At 40.6% G+C, this 15,314-nt stretch overlaps 1 protein-coding gene across 1 annotated transcript in view; it reads right to left on the bottom strand.

The window, feature by feature from the left end:
• Nucleotides 1-15,314, bottom strand: part of ANO3 (anoctamin 3) — a 140,534-nt gene that overhangs the window by 17,738 nt on the left and 107,482 nt on the right. Inside the window, exons 11-14 of the mRNA XM_066584200.1 lie at nucleotides 7,683-7,765; nucleotides 6,559-6,699; nucleotides 4,838-5,002; nucleotides 4,011-4,047 (exon numbers count right to left, since the gene is read on the bottom strand). Of these exons, the coding sequence (XP_066440297.1) occupies nucleotides 4,011-4,047; nucleotides 4,838-5,002; nucleotides 6,559-6,699; nucleotides 7,683-7,765 (426 nt within the window). The remainder of the gene's footprint in view (nucleotides 1-4,010; nucleotides 4,048-4,837; nucleotides 5,003-6,558; nucleotides 6,700-7,682; nucleotides 7,766-15,314) is intronic.

Raw genomic sequence — 15,314 nt, 5'->3', positions numbered from 1 at the left:
ATGGGAATACGAATAGAAAGACAAACTTGATTTATTATGTTTTATACCATTTACCTTTCCACAAATAAAATAATTTACTCTTGGAAGGTACTTTTCTCTTTGTGGAGACCTAATTGAGTCTTACAGGGAATGCTCCCTCGGAAAATTATACAAAAATGGTAGAAATATGAAGAATACTGTCTTTGTGTCACATGCAGTATAGGTAGCTACCTTGTAATTCAGTGTGTGACTTATAGATCCTTGAGACCTAACTAGATATATCAGTCAAACCTGAGACATCCACTTGCAGACAAAAAGGTTCCATAGTGCTTCTCTTCAGTACCGGGAAAGATTCTACAGGGATATAGCTGGAAAAGGGCAAGTGGGGCATGTGACCCGGGCACAATAAGAAGAGAAGGCGGGGAAGGGGGGGGGGGGGACACACCAACTGACACACTGGTATGGAAAGGTTTGTGTAAAACAGTACTCAGCCTCAGACTACAAAAAACACCTTATTTTTAAGCCCAGCACACAAAACACCTCTGACCTTTGTGTTGACAGTGATAGTAAATAGAACAGCTTATTGTTTTTTGTTATCTCGAAGGTCAGAGGTGCTCTGTGTGTTAGGCTTGGCTTGGGTGGCTGCAGCAGTAGAGATGAGTTTTTTTCATGTATTTCAGTGTTTTTCAAGTATTCATGTACCATATAATATACTGAGGAACATAAAAAAATTACTAAGTGGAGTGAAATGAAAAAAAATAAATAAAAAAACACCACCTTTGGGATGGGTTAGGGGAGGGGGGGGAGAAGGGGTCTCGTCTTTATTGTGTACACACTGCAGCAAAAATGACATTATAACCTTAATTGATGGGTTAGTACAATTATGATGACATGAAATTTTTATTGTTTTTTTTTTTGGCTATACTACTTTTAAAAAATAAAATAACATTTTTTTCTGCCGCCATCTTCTGAAAGCCATAACTTTTTTATTTTTCCTTCAACATAGTTAAGTAAGTGCTTATTTTTAGCGGGACAACCTGTAGTTTCTATAGGTACCACTTTGGAGTACATAGGACTTTTTGCTCAATTTTGTTTTCTTGGAAACAGGGTGACTAAAAAAAAGCACAATTCTGGTGTTGCGTTTTTTTTCAGACGACGTTCACTGTGTGGGATAAATAATGCATTACTTTGATAGCTAAGGCATTACCAAATGCAATAACAAATGTTTTTTTTCTTTTTTTTTTTTTTTTTAATCCTTTAATCCTATTAATTTTTTCTAATAACTAGAAAAGCTCTTTAAACTCATTTTTATATTCTTTATTAACCCCCATATGGAAATTGAACTTGCAATCCTTTGCTCATGCAGTGCAATAGGCAATTAGCCATGGCTGCACGGGGGGCCTTCAGAAGGCCCCAGGGTGCCATGGCAACTGAGTAGCAATTCAGGATCGCATCTCAGGTGGCTCGTTCGGGTCCCAGCAAAACCGATTAGAGGATTTAAATGCTGCTGTCAGAACTGTTAACAACCACAATCAGCATCCTTGTACATAACTATACACCCCGTGTCGTTAAGGAGTTAATGGTGGTGTATGCAGACTTAGTGCCTAGGGCATAATGGCCTGTAAACACAGCCCTGTCTGTGAATTGCGTTAAAGATCTTCTCATTTAGGCTACAATCACACCTCGCTTGGGTGCCATCCAGGCTGCTCGTCCAAGGACATGCCAAAAACAATAATTTAGCCAAAAACCTGGATGACTCCATAGGCTGTCATTTATAAAATGGAGAGCAAACCCAAGATACTCCCCCCCCCCTTCTAAATTCCCCCCCCTTTTCTTTTTCCTCCTTCTTTTCTCTTCTCATCTTCTGTAGCTTTTTTCTCTGATGTAGTACATCTTTGGTATGCTTCTGGAGTGATTTAGTACTTGAGAGGGGACAGCGTTGGGCCTGTTGGGCGTTGTCCGGGGAGTCCTCACAGCCAAGTGGCTGGGGAAGGGGGGGGGGGGCTGGCTGGACGGGTGTTCATTGGGCGCAACATAGGAGAGTGTTATTGTTTATTTTTATATATACAGGAAAGTGAAACATTGGCCGTGGATGAAGAGGACAACTAATCCAGTAATGTTATATTTGACTATAAAATGTTTTTCTGTTAATGCACAGAGTTTAATTCAACATCATGTATTTTAATGCCGGCTGTAAGTTCTCTATGAAAGTAAATCAATAAAATCCATTGGTACATAAAACGGAGAGCTTCAAGCTTTAGTCTCTGTTTCAGCAGGTTTTTGTTTCTAAGTGACAACCTATAGAGCCATTCAGCTTTTCGTTTGAATACCGTTTTTGGCATGTCAGTTTGAACCCTCCAATGAGAAGCCTGGAGGGGCACCCAAAGGAGGTGTAAATGTAGCCTAAATTTACCTTGACTGCTATGAAAAATTAAAGTAAAGAAAAGCTAGCAGCTAGGTGATAAATATCAGATCACTGGTGATTTGTACATTACCTTAATTGGTTGCGAGGAGGGGGTACAGCAAATGGAGTTCAATTTAAACTTGAGGGGGAAAGCGCCAAACTGGATCTTTGCCCCGAGTGCATGAAAGCCTAGTTTTATCTCTGCGTTCTGGTTTTCTGGGTGAAATGCTTTTAAAGCATCTTTTGGAAGGTACTGTTTCTTTTTGGTTTCTCACCCTGATGAGCCATATCATAAATATCCAAGGTGGTAATATCCCTTTAATGAAGTTGTCCTCAGGACATGTCATCAATAGTCTATCACCTGGGAACCTACCAATCAGCTTTTTGCCAGGCTGGTACGCTCACGCACTAAACTCACTTCTGCAGGAAACAAACAGCTTCGTTCTTACTGCAGTAGGCTGGCTTGGCATTGCAGTCCAAGTTCCTATTGAAATAAATGAGAACTTCATCTGCAATACCAAGCCTGGCCACTGCAGTAAAAACAGAGCTGTCTGCTTCCTGCAGAAATCAGCTCAGTGCACAGGTGCCCAGTGAGCAGCTGATCAGATGAGCTCCCAGGTAACGTGACCCCTGCCAATCTACTATTGATGGCCTATCTTGAGGCTGAGCTATCAGTAGTTTACAACTAGGCAACCCCTCTAAGATGGCCATATACTTAGATGAAGATTGGCGACTATTAGTTGTATGTTGGATCACTCACACAAACAATTCGACAACCCACAGGCCAGACGGAAATTTCAGGGCACATGGTTAAAAATGTGATAGAAAAAGAAAACAATGACTAGCCAAAAAAACCCCTAAGTTAAGGCCTCATGTCCATGGGCAAAAGAAGAATTAAAATCCGCAGCGGATTTTAACTCTTCCCCTGCCCGCGGATCTGCATCCCATAGGGATGCATTGACCACCCGCAGGTAGATAAATACCCGCGGATGGTCAATAAAAGTGATTTTTAAAAAAATGGAGCATGAAAAAATCTGGACCATGCTCCATTTTCGTGCGGGTCTCCCGCGGGGACGGCTCCCGTGGGCTTCTATTGAAGCCTATGGAAGCCGTCCGGATCCGCGGGAGACCTAAAATAAGAATATACTCACCTGCTCCGGATCTTCCCTTCGCGCGGCTTCATCTTCTCTTCGTCGCGGCCGGATCTTTTTTCTTCGGGCCGGCACATGCGCGATGCACGTAACCGATGTGTCCTGCGCATCCGCCGAGCCGAAGAAAGAAGATCCGGCCGTGACGGACAGAAGATAAAGCCGCGGCGAAGAGAAGATCCGGAGCGGGCGAGAGGTAAGTTTATTCTTATTTTTATGCCTCATATCCGCGGGGCAGGAGGGACCCGCTACGGATTCTCCATGGAGAATCCGTAGCGGGCCTGATTTTCCCCGTGGACATGAGGCCAAGGCCTTTTCACTAGTGGGTCATCAGCCAATGTAAATGTTGAGCTGCAATTTTCATTTCATCTGTATAACCCAATTTACATACAATTCAATATTTATTTATTTTTATCTCTTTGATAGTTAGATTTACCGCATCAGTTGTCCCGGATTCTATCTATCCTCTGTGTACTTACCTAAGTTTGTAAGGAGATAAGCAACTTTCTCGTAAACCTGAAATAAAAACAAAAATATTTTTCATGTATCTCTTTATTATTATTTTGTACTAACATTCTCTATTTTCAGTGTGGTTGACATTGTGATACGGTTGTGGCTTCAATTGCTGCAGTTTTGCAATGTGGTTATTGGATGCACTTTTTTCATTTTTTTTATTTTTTACAAATGAGACATGTTAAAATAATGTAAAAATTCTGCATTCTTGCATTTCTTGGATGAAATAGTACAGCATACTGCGCAATTTCATCCAGGATTTTTCAATGTACAGTATTTGTGCAGGAGCCTTAGATGTTATGTTATGGCCATGACAGCTACTTTCCAATTGTAAACTCTGACATCCCTATTAGTACTCATCCAATGAAGCAATATACAGTAATTATATTAGTAGCCACAATACAATAAGTGGTCTGTATGAGCAAAACGTTGCTAGCCATTATATTTAGTTATTGGATTGGATACGGTAATAGGCTCATTGATGCCTAAACAGAAACATTTGTTTTTACGGGTCATATATTCGATTGATTCAATTCAATTTCAGCCGCTCAGTAAGCGCCAATGGGAAGGTCATTTCTTACGGTAGTTCTGTAATGGAATAAGGAACATGGGGCACATATTAGCTTGCGAACAATTACTTCCTGTACTTTATAATAATGTGTGCTGAATATCTCTGGCTGAAATGCCTACATCTATAGAAACGAAGTCTACTTCTTAACCTCACAACAGCATTGGATCAAATGGGGAGCGAGGATGTGCTACCATTGTTGAGACAGCCATTGATCAATCTTACCACATTGAGGGACATGATGATCATGAAATTTATGCAGACCCCAGTGCCAGATGTTGCAAACTGCCAGTACTTCTTAATAAAATGCCAGTTTAAGGATGCAAATTGTTCCATGGCGACCAGTCGATATACAACCACTGCAAAGACTGCAGTCAGCACTAGAGAGATCTGAATAGAAATATATGTAGTTTAGTATAAGGACACAATGAGGAAAAATGAAAATTGAGTTTTTGACCAAGTTAGGAGGGATCTCCTAGTTTTTGTAGTCCTGGGCTTGAACCCATGACCTCCTGTGCTCTAGTTGATGGCTCTGCCTATTGTGCCATCCAGTATTCAACAGTACCCCTGCATATCTTGATTTTGTTTCCAGATCCTATTATCCAGCCCCTGTTCTAGCTCCACCTGTTTCAGATTATAAAAGCCTGGCTTTTATAAAAGCCTGGCTCTGACACCGCTTCCTTCTGCCTGCTCTTCTGCTATTGCTGCAAGACCTCCTGATACTGACTTCTGGCTTCCCTTTTGACTACACTACCCACTTCAGCTATCTATACTGAAAACAGAGACCTCCCATTGCTGACTTCTAGCTTCCCTTCTGACTACACTACCCGCCTCATCCATCTGTATTGCAAACCAAGACCTCCCGTTGCTGACTTCTGGCTTCCCTTTTAACTATGCTACCTGCCTCATCTATCTGTACTGCAAACCGAGACCTCTCATTGCTGACTCCTGGCTCCGGCCTGACTATTCTCCAGACCTAAGACTACTACACCTGAGGCTCTACCCTAGTGCCTGAACCCACTACACCTGTAATGAAGATTACGCAGGGTTTATTGCTCTATTGAGGACATTGTTGGTCTTTTCTAAATCAGTCATCTCTAATCTTTCATGAGTTTATATCAACCTGTGGCTCTCCAAGTGTTGTAAACGTGCAGCTCTCAGCATGATTTGGTGGCCTGTAGCTGTCAGGGGGTGCTGAGAATTGTAGCTTTGTAACAGCTAGGAAGCCACAGGTTGGAGATTCCTGTTTTACCTCATGAAATTCTCATTCCCTGCATTAAGTTGTGTCATCATCTGTCCTGCATTGTATATGCTTAAGAAGAGGTTTATTCCATGTGTAGCTCATCTGTAGGAAATTCAGATAAACACAGGAGAAACCCAAATGGACATATTAAGGGGAAAAAAACTTAGTGCAATACCTGACACAATATACTTGCTCCTTCCTCAAGTAGTTTTTGGAAATTTCCACCCAAAGTAAACTGACACATAGGATTGGAAGTGGCACCATTGAGCATGTACATTTTATACCGTTCTATGGAAGACCCTGTGGCATTTTTCCTAGATTCTCATTAAATTTTATCATCTTTCATATGTTTTATATGGGCTTACCTTTCAAACCCTAATTGATTACTAAAATTAAGGGTGCTATCGCCTTAGTTATATTTTGTCAGACCATTCTGCCTTCTTGCAGCCACCACTAGAGGAAGCTCAGGAGCTTAATACATATTATGTTATTATCAATATTATAAACAGTATACATCTAGACAGTCCCAAATTTTTCTTTGGTGGAGGATGCGGGCTGCAAGAATATTATATTGATCTATTCAGGTGATTTCAAGATCTGTGCTACAAAAACAAATATGAACCACATTGCAAATCATATATGAACCAGGTCTTTCATTGAATCTAACAAATAAATTGGTTTATAATAAGGTAAAAATCATTACCATGAAGAATATTCCAGATACAGACACCATGAGTCGACTGAGTTTGTCACTGAAAGGCTGGAAAGGTTCAGGCTTGCCAGTGATAGGATTTACTCTCTCCAATTTTGAGTATTTTGCTTCAAACTGTGGACGCAATTCTTCCTGAAAAGAGATGAACCAATCAGCTAATTTATCACGTCTACACAAGTGAAGGGACATTAAACAGTTATGGCTCTCAACTGTCCCCAGCAAGTCTTTATAAACAGGACTGACATGCAAAACAAAACCTGCTAGAGTTGGTATTGTTAGCACTAACCCGCTAATCATGAGCATGGGTATCTCGAGTGTTCTTGAAGGAATCATGAGTTTGCATTACTGTTCAATTAATGTTGTATGAGATAGTATTTAGCAATTTCTGGCAGTCACATAGAGGACCTTCTCCTCTCTGTGCTGTCTGACGTAGAACGAAAAGAATAAATAGGTTGTACCACAATTACCAGTTGATCTCAAGTGTCCTTCTTACTGCAAGGTTACTGCACTCCCCAGAGTGAGGAGGAGGCTAAATGGAGTGCTAGTGGGAAAAGCACACTAGTGGCTGCATTCACTTTCACCGGGACTGTGGAGATAGCCGAGTGGCACCTACTTGGCTATTTCCATTAGCCCTATTGAAATGAATGAAGTAACAACTGCGCCAGCTTGGCAAGTGCTAGCTTTACAGTGACATCATTGTAGGGGGAAAAGTGTCCCCCATAGTACCAGTCAGAGTGGCACACAGAAGTCCCATTCTCAAGATCGGCGAGGTCTCAGCCATGAGACCCTCAACAATCAGTATGTTATCCTCTATGCTGTGGATAGGGCATAACATGGAATTCTAGCACAACCCCTTTAACTCTCACACCCCTTCCCCTGTCTAAACCCCGCCCTTTTCCCAGCAACCAGATGAAAATGAGAAATAAACCCCTATCTGTTGAACTTTTGTAACACTGTTTCAGGGTCATGCAGAAAATGCTGCAGAATGACAAACAATATAATCTATATTATCTCCTGTTTATGATACATTTCTATGTTCGGTGCCCCTTTAAGAAACTTTGCAGATGCATAATATTAAATAACTATTCTGCCATTTCCCTCTTTACCCCATTTACCTCTTCATCTTCCCAGTCTATGAGATCCCAATCATACGTAAGTACAGCTCTTCTTCTTTTCCAAAACTCCAGAAAAACAGTCGCTGCAAAGATATAAGATAGGCGAACTGGAATTAGATTCACATTCAATAGACATGCCAGCTGTTCAATGCCAACTTTATAGTATAGTGCATGTTAACGAATGCCTTTGATCTTCCCCAGTCTTTACATTGACTGGTGCCGACACAATAGCACACAAGAGTATCAGTTCTAGACTTACAGTATCTACAAAGCGAACGATCTCCTTTAATGTAACTGAATTGAATAAGTTCAGACTGCTTCATATAATAATGCGTGTTGTTATAATAACCCTATAAATAAGCCATTGGCAGAGTATAAAAGTAAATGAGGGAAGATTACAAGCGGAGTAAAAGCATTCAGACTTGTCTGCCAGTCAGGCTATGAAAAGACAATTGGCATAGTGAGAGAATTGGCCGAGTGATAAACCTTATCTGAAAACTGGCGGATGCCAACCAAATACTGCAGGGTGTGATACAGTAAGCCATGCAGCATACAGTCAGGGCTGAGATGAGGGGTAGGAATAAGCAGCCGCCTAGGGTGATAGCCACCTCTAAATGTGAGGGGTGCAATTTATTCAAGGGGGAAAAAAAAAGAAGAAGTATTTTAACCCTTTCATGGCCAAGGGTCATTAATGTTCCCGTTTCAAGTCAAATTCTGTAGTTCTGATATTTCAACTTTCAAAAACTCATAAAACGTTTTATATTACCAGTGACATATCAGGGCAGAACAAGTTGCATTTTACAATGGTACCATTTAATGTACTATATAATGTATTGGGAAACTTTAAAAAGTTTATAAGTGGGGAAAACTAGGGGGGGAAAACTGCAATTAGACCATTTTTTGGAGGTGGGGTAGAGTTTTTGCACTGTTCATGGTGCAGTAAAAGTGACATCTTTAATTTGTGTGTCAGCAGCACGATTACAGTGAAACCATATTTGTATAGGTTTTTTTTTATGTTGTACCATTTGAAAAACATAAAATACTTTCTTTTCTTAAAAGAAAAATTGCTTTCTGTCATTATCTTTTGACCCCTGTTATAAGATTACGAGATAGATAGATATGAGATAGATATGAGATAGATAGATATGAGATGGATGGATGGATGGATGGATGGATGGATGGATGGATGGATGGATAGATAGATAGATAGATAGATATGAGATACGATAGATAGATAGATAGATAGGAGATTGATAGATAGATAGATAGATAGATAGATAGATAGATAGATAGATATGAGATAGATAGATAGATAGAAAGATAGATATGAGATAGATAGATTGATCAAGGTAAATAGATAGATATTAGATACTGTAGATAGATATGAGATAGATATGAGATACTGTAGATAGATAGATAGATAGATAGAGAGACAGATAGATAGATATGAGATACTGTAGATAGATAGATAGATAGATAGATAGATATGAGATACTGTAGATAGATATGAGATAGATAGATATGAGATAGATAGATAGATATGAGATAGATAGATATGAGATACTGTAGATAGATAGATAGATAGATAGATAGATAGATAGATAGATAGATATAAGATAGAGAGATAGATAGATATGAGATACTGTAGATAGATAGATAGATATGAGATAGATAGATATGAGATAGATAGATATGAGATAGATAGATAGATAGATAGAAAGATAGATATGAGATAGATAGATAGATAGATAGATAGATAGATAGATATGAGATAGATAGAGAGGTAGATATGAGATAGATAGATATGAGATAGATAGATAGATAGAAAGATAGATATGAGATAGATAGATAGATAGATAGATAGATATGAGATAGATAGATATGAGATAGATAGGAGATACTGTAGATAGATAGATAGATAGATAGATATAAGATAGATAGATAGATAGATATAAGATAGATATGAGATAGATAGTTATGGAGACTATCAACATATCTATCAATATATCTTTGAATTTACAGATTATATAAGGCTAAGAGTCCTTTTACACGGGATAAATTGTTCAAATTCTCGCATCCGGAAGGAATTTGATCAATTATCATTTAGCGTAAATGCATGCACCGACTGACCAACAAACCAGAGTTTGTTTGCTTCTTGTTCGGCGTTCAGTTTTTTATGCAGAAAAATGAGTGACTGATCGGCCCGTGTAGAAAGATAGTTGTTCCTTTACGCCTTTACACAGGTCCGATCATCGCTGGGACAAGCTGTTTGGCATCTGCATCTGACAGGTCTAAGTTTGTCTTTTCTCACTACTTATATGATTGTTCTCAGCAAGAGAAACCAGGTAATCTTGTAGATATGATACCTTTTAATGGCTAACAAAAATACATCATGTTACAGCAAGCTTCTTGTAACATCATGTATTTTTGTTAGCTATTAAAAGGTCTCATATCTACAAGATTACGTGGTTTCTCTTGCTGGGGACAATCACATTTGACTCCACTGGCTAACATGGTACCAAACCTTTGTTTTCACTACTTATAGTAGCATCATAATGTGGTGGCGATGGAGTCATGGGGTGCAGGAGAGGAGCAGTGCCAGGGTGAGATTTGGTGCAGAGCAGTATGCCACTTTGTCTCCTGATGGTTCCACTTTCCAAGTGGCTGAAGGTTTGGCCATTGACTACAATGGGCAAAATGGAAAACTTCTCTGCGTCTGTATATGTTGTAATCCAAGTGTTACATAACTATGTTGTCTAGTACAATCTGTCTTGGATAGTTTACCTTAAGAGGCCGAATTTCTCATATCGATATATAAATATTCCTGTCCACCTATATTAGGGCATAATTACAAGATATGTTATCTGATTACATATCTTTGTACATTCAAATGATATGTTTCGGTTAATTATGCCGTTCTTATAATGTTGGGGTTAAACATTTATGTAATTGATAATTAATATCTGCATTTGTACCTGCGTCAGTTCCTAATATATACATAGTCCAGAGCTCTATAAGGAAAGTCATTATTAATCCTTTCCAATGCACCTGCATACTCATTATCTGCTGAGAAACAGCCAGCGCTATCTGCTGGTGAAAGCCAGTACTGCAGTAGGTAATGCATTGGACAGGCATCGGCAGGGAGCAGTCAATCAAATACAGTTAAAAAACTGCAATACCAGGCACAGCAGATATGCCATGCATTGGTGCTATGCTTGGTATATATTGATGAGCAGGGGCGTAACTATAGAGGATGCAGGGGATGCGGTCCCACCCGGGCCCAGAAGCCTTAGGGGCCCATAAGGCCTCACCTCTCCATATAAGGTGCTCAGTACTATGAATAAAGCATTGTAGTTGGGGGCCCCATTACAGGTTTTGCACTGGGGCCCAGAAGCTTCAAGTTACGCCTCTGATGATGAGGCTGCAATAACTTCAAATAGCTGGGGTGCTGAGAGTCGGACCATCAAAGATAGGTCATCAATATTTAAAGGGGCCGCACCAGAATTATAAGTTATTCTCTATTCACAAGATCAGAGGGATTGAGGTTTCACTGCTGAAACCCTACCAATCCTCACAATGGGGGTCCCATGTCCCCCGTCCTCCTCACTGCAGCCTTACTCCACCCCTCACAATGAGGAGGAGACTGATTGCAGCATTGATTAATCAGACTGCCATAGATAACAGAGTGCTCGGGTATTTTCTTCAGCCCCATTGAAATGAATATAGCAGCGATCACACATTCCCGGCCAGCGGTAACCCTGCGTTAACAGGCAAAGATTGGCATAAGACCCCCTTTCTGAAGATCCATGGGAATCTCAGCTCTTGGATAGGCGATAACTTGTAATTCTGAGCCCCTTAGAGTTCAGGAAAACCCCTGAAAATAACACAATTCTGGCTGCTTCCAACCACCACTAGGGGGCACTTACTATATTTACTCAACTATCAATAGAATGCAAACAACGCAAGGTCCTACAAGTGGGGCTGTAAGCAGTCGTTGTGTGATACTTGCCTTGATCTCCCCATTTAAGGAAGCTCTTAGACAATCCAAGAGAGAAAATAGGAATTATGTTATAGCAGAAAGAATAAAAATAAGTGGTCTGTGTTTCTAACAACCAGCAGATCTGAGATCCTCATTCAACTTGTCAACCAACTGACCAAATCACAATTTATTATGCTTTGCTAACTATGAAAAGACATACTGCATTGTGTAACCCTACACAAGAAAGGGGAGTAGTTCCCATAACTACATATAATTATTGATGTACAAATGGTACAAGTGGAGCGTGCTCATTAGTCTACTAACGTCATGGCACAAATTAACAGATTACACAAATCTACATCTATTTTAAGCAAAAATATAATCTGCAGGTGAATCAGATAATAGTTCCCAGAGGAGCATGAATGGCCTTATAAGTCTCCTCACATACCACCTAGGTGTCTCCTTAAGGAGAGACGATACCTTTCTCGGACCATGTATGTAGGCCTCTCATTAGCCAAGCCAGCCAAGCCAGAAACCTGCTGTACACTAATGATTAGGAATCACCCCGAAACAGCTGTCTGTGTATGGTTATTCTGGCTTTGGCTCACAATTCCTAGTTATTGTTATAGGGCTTGTTTAAAAAGTCTGACATTAACTTGCAGGAATGCTGCCTTCCCATAGGTGGTGCTGCAGAGGTATTGTTCCATCTTTGCATTTGCATATTTCCCATAGGATCACGAATGACCTCATGAGTCTCCTCACTCACCTTCTAGGTGCTCTCCATAAGGAGAAACAATACCCTTCCTGACCCACGTCTATACGCTTCTCACTAGCCAAGCCAGAAACCTTCTCTACACTAATGATTGGCAATCACCCTGAAACAGCTGTCTGTGTATGATTATTCTGGCTTTGGCTCACAATCCCCACTCGTTATAAGGCTGGTGTAAAAGGTCTGACATAGACTTGCAGGAATGCTGCCTTCCAATAGATGCTGCTGCAGAGATATTGTTCCACCTTCCCATTTACAGTGTGAACACGTGAAATTGTTGAATGTGTTTATGAGATGGTTTGGCAGTGGGCAAAACACACTGAAAACAATAGCTGGGACACTGCAGCCATCCAAGGAACATGTTTGGAGTTAAAGTCATATAACAATTGGTTAAGCTTCCAGCCAAGTGGGTGTCAAAATGTTTAAACGCTGACCAAAAGCACACACGAGTGGGCACTTCCAAAGTGATTTTGAAGCATATCGTGGAGTCTAGTGCAAATTTTTTGGAATGACTGGTGACTGTTGAGGAAACTTGGTTACACCACTACGATCCTGAAACCAAAAAGTCCTTACAGTCGCAGCACTCCAGATCTATGCTGATAAAGAAATTCAAGACACAGAGGTCAGCAGGACAGGTCATGGCCACCATTTTTTGGAATAGCAAGGATATTTTATGAACAGACTATCTTCAGAAAGGCCAAACCATCAATGTAGAATGCTACTGTCACTTGCTGGGCAAATTAAAAGCCACACAAAGACAAAATATGTGGAAAGCTACACACAGGTGTATTACTTCTTCAAGACAACACTTCTTCACGCAAGGCTTCCAAGACAATGGATCTTTTGAAGGATTTAAGAATTTAGTGCAGTGATCATTCACCCTACTCACCAGATCTTGCTCCCTCAAAATATTACTATTTTCTAAACTTAAAAAAAACTTGAAGGGACACAAATTTTGGAATGCTTCACAGGTGATAGAAAGTGATAGAGCCATACTTTGGTATAGTTGAGTGCTAGAGAAGGAGTGGAAGATTTAAGAAGCTTGTTCCAAACCCTGGGTGATTCAGCACCTGGTTGGGGAGACACTAATCTAGGGTCGAAAGAGTCAGAGAGGTGGATAACTCTAAATAACCCCAAATGCCTATGGCCTATGCCTGAGAGTGGTAGAGCTTGTGCCAGCCCCAAACCTGCTTCACTGCCATTACTGATAGCAGATGTCTTCACTAATGTGCAGACTTACGAAAGTGCTTGGACGCTGGAGAGCCTATTTTCAGCATTTTCTCTAGGCAGATCTTGTTTTACAATATACAATGTAAAATCAGGTTTATTTTCATAGGAAACCAGACAAAATTAAAAGTTATTGAGGAATATTTGGTGTTCCTAGGCAAATAGTCACCCTGTAGGTTACTGCTGATAGATATTTTAGTAAATGAGTAAGTGTTGCGGTGCGCCATCCATAATTAGTGGAGTTGGGGGTGGCATCATGAAATCAGACCCGCCTCACATTCCCCCTGTCATTTGGAGCTCTGCACCAATGAGTGTCTCTTTCCTGCCACTGTGAAAGTTCCCTTGGGGGGTCATTTGTCAGGAATTCCTCAGTGTTTCCTGTTACTGCAGAAGGTCCCTTAGGTGTTGTCTGTCAGGAATCCCTCAGTGTTTAACATTCCCTTCTTCTCTTCCCTGCTACAATATCTTCTGTAGTGTATGGAGTGATTGGCACAGGGAAGTGTTTGCCCCAGCCATTTAATCAGCCATGTGTGTTTATTCTGAACTTGCCTCAATATGGGTGCTATGTATCCTTCCCTATCATTCAACTAGGGACAGGCTAGGTCCCCTAGGTTTGAGAGTTGTCTCTATCGGGATGATCACCTTGCTTTTAAAGCAGAGTTAGCCAAGTTGACGTTGGTTAGGAAGAGCATTCCTACTCCTATATTGGTGTTTCTCAATTGTTAGTGTCTTAATTCATGTATATGTTGGTCCACTGCAGACATTAATCAAGTCGAGGTTTCATGTCTTGGTGACGTCCAAGAGGGTCACTTTCCTTGCGCCCTGCATGAATGTAACAGTAAGGTTCTGAGTATTCACAGAAAGGAATTACGTGAAGATGGAAGATGAGAAACCTGCTACTTTTCCCATATAAAATATATTTATAAATGTGATATATTCACACACTAAATAATAAATTCCGATAAGTAGCCTATTTCAACATAAACTCTTCACAGAGAGTCCCTTTCAGAATCTCACACTATTAACCCAAGCGCTGCAGAGTGGCTTCCGCTCTGGAGGTCTATGTGTGACAACATAGTGCATGGTCGCCCATTCATGTAATCGTACATTTCCTATGTAGAAATGTGTTGAAACCCATAGTTCTGCCAGAAGTGTTAGCTGGTGGGGTCTATGATGGAGCTGCTCACCTGTGGATCCCGTGAACAAGCACAGCACTAGAAGATGAATAAGCAAACAGAACACATCAATGCTGGATGTGTGTCCCCAGCTAAAATACTCAGGGAGGGGCGCAATGTCCCCGAAACGCGTCCATTATTATATGCTGGACTAATTCTTAATAAAAACAGAGTCAAGCTTAGAAACATGTCTCATGCCTCTTTAAAAGAAGGGATTGCACCTACAGTCACTTTTTTCCCTTCAGCTGCAAAGTCAAGGTGCAGTGGCATCTTCTAGACCCACTATAGTTACACCCTCTGGGAAAACCCCTTTAAAGGGAACATTAATATTTAAAAAGGCTATTTGGGTGGCGCAGAGTGTTAAGGTAGCAGAAATGCAGTCCTAAGCTCTTGCTCCTGACCTGAAGGTTGTAAATTAAATCCCTGAATGGTTCAGGTAGCCGGCTCAAGGTTGACTCAGCCTTCCATTCCTTCAAGGTCGG

This window comes from Eleutherodactylus coqui, chromosome 11 (genome assembly GCF_035609145.1).
Source record: "Eleutherodactylus coqui strain aEleCoq1 chromosome 11, aEleCoq1.hap1, whole genome shotgun sequence".
NCBI lineage: Eukaryota > Metazoa > Chordata > Amphibia > Anura > Eleutherodactylidae > Eleutherodactylus > Eleutherodactylus coqui.
This window is presented reverse-complemented; position numbering and strand designations above follow the sequence as displayed.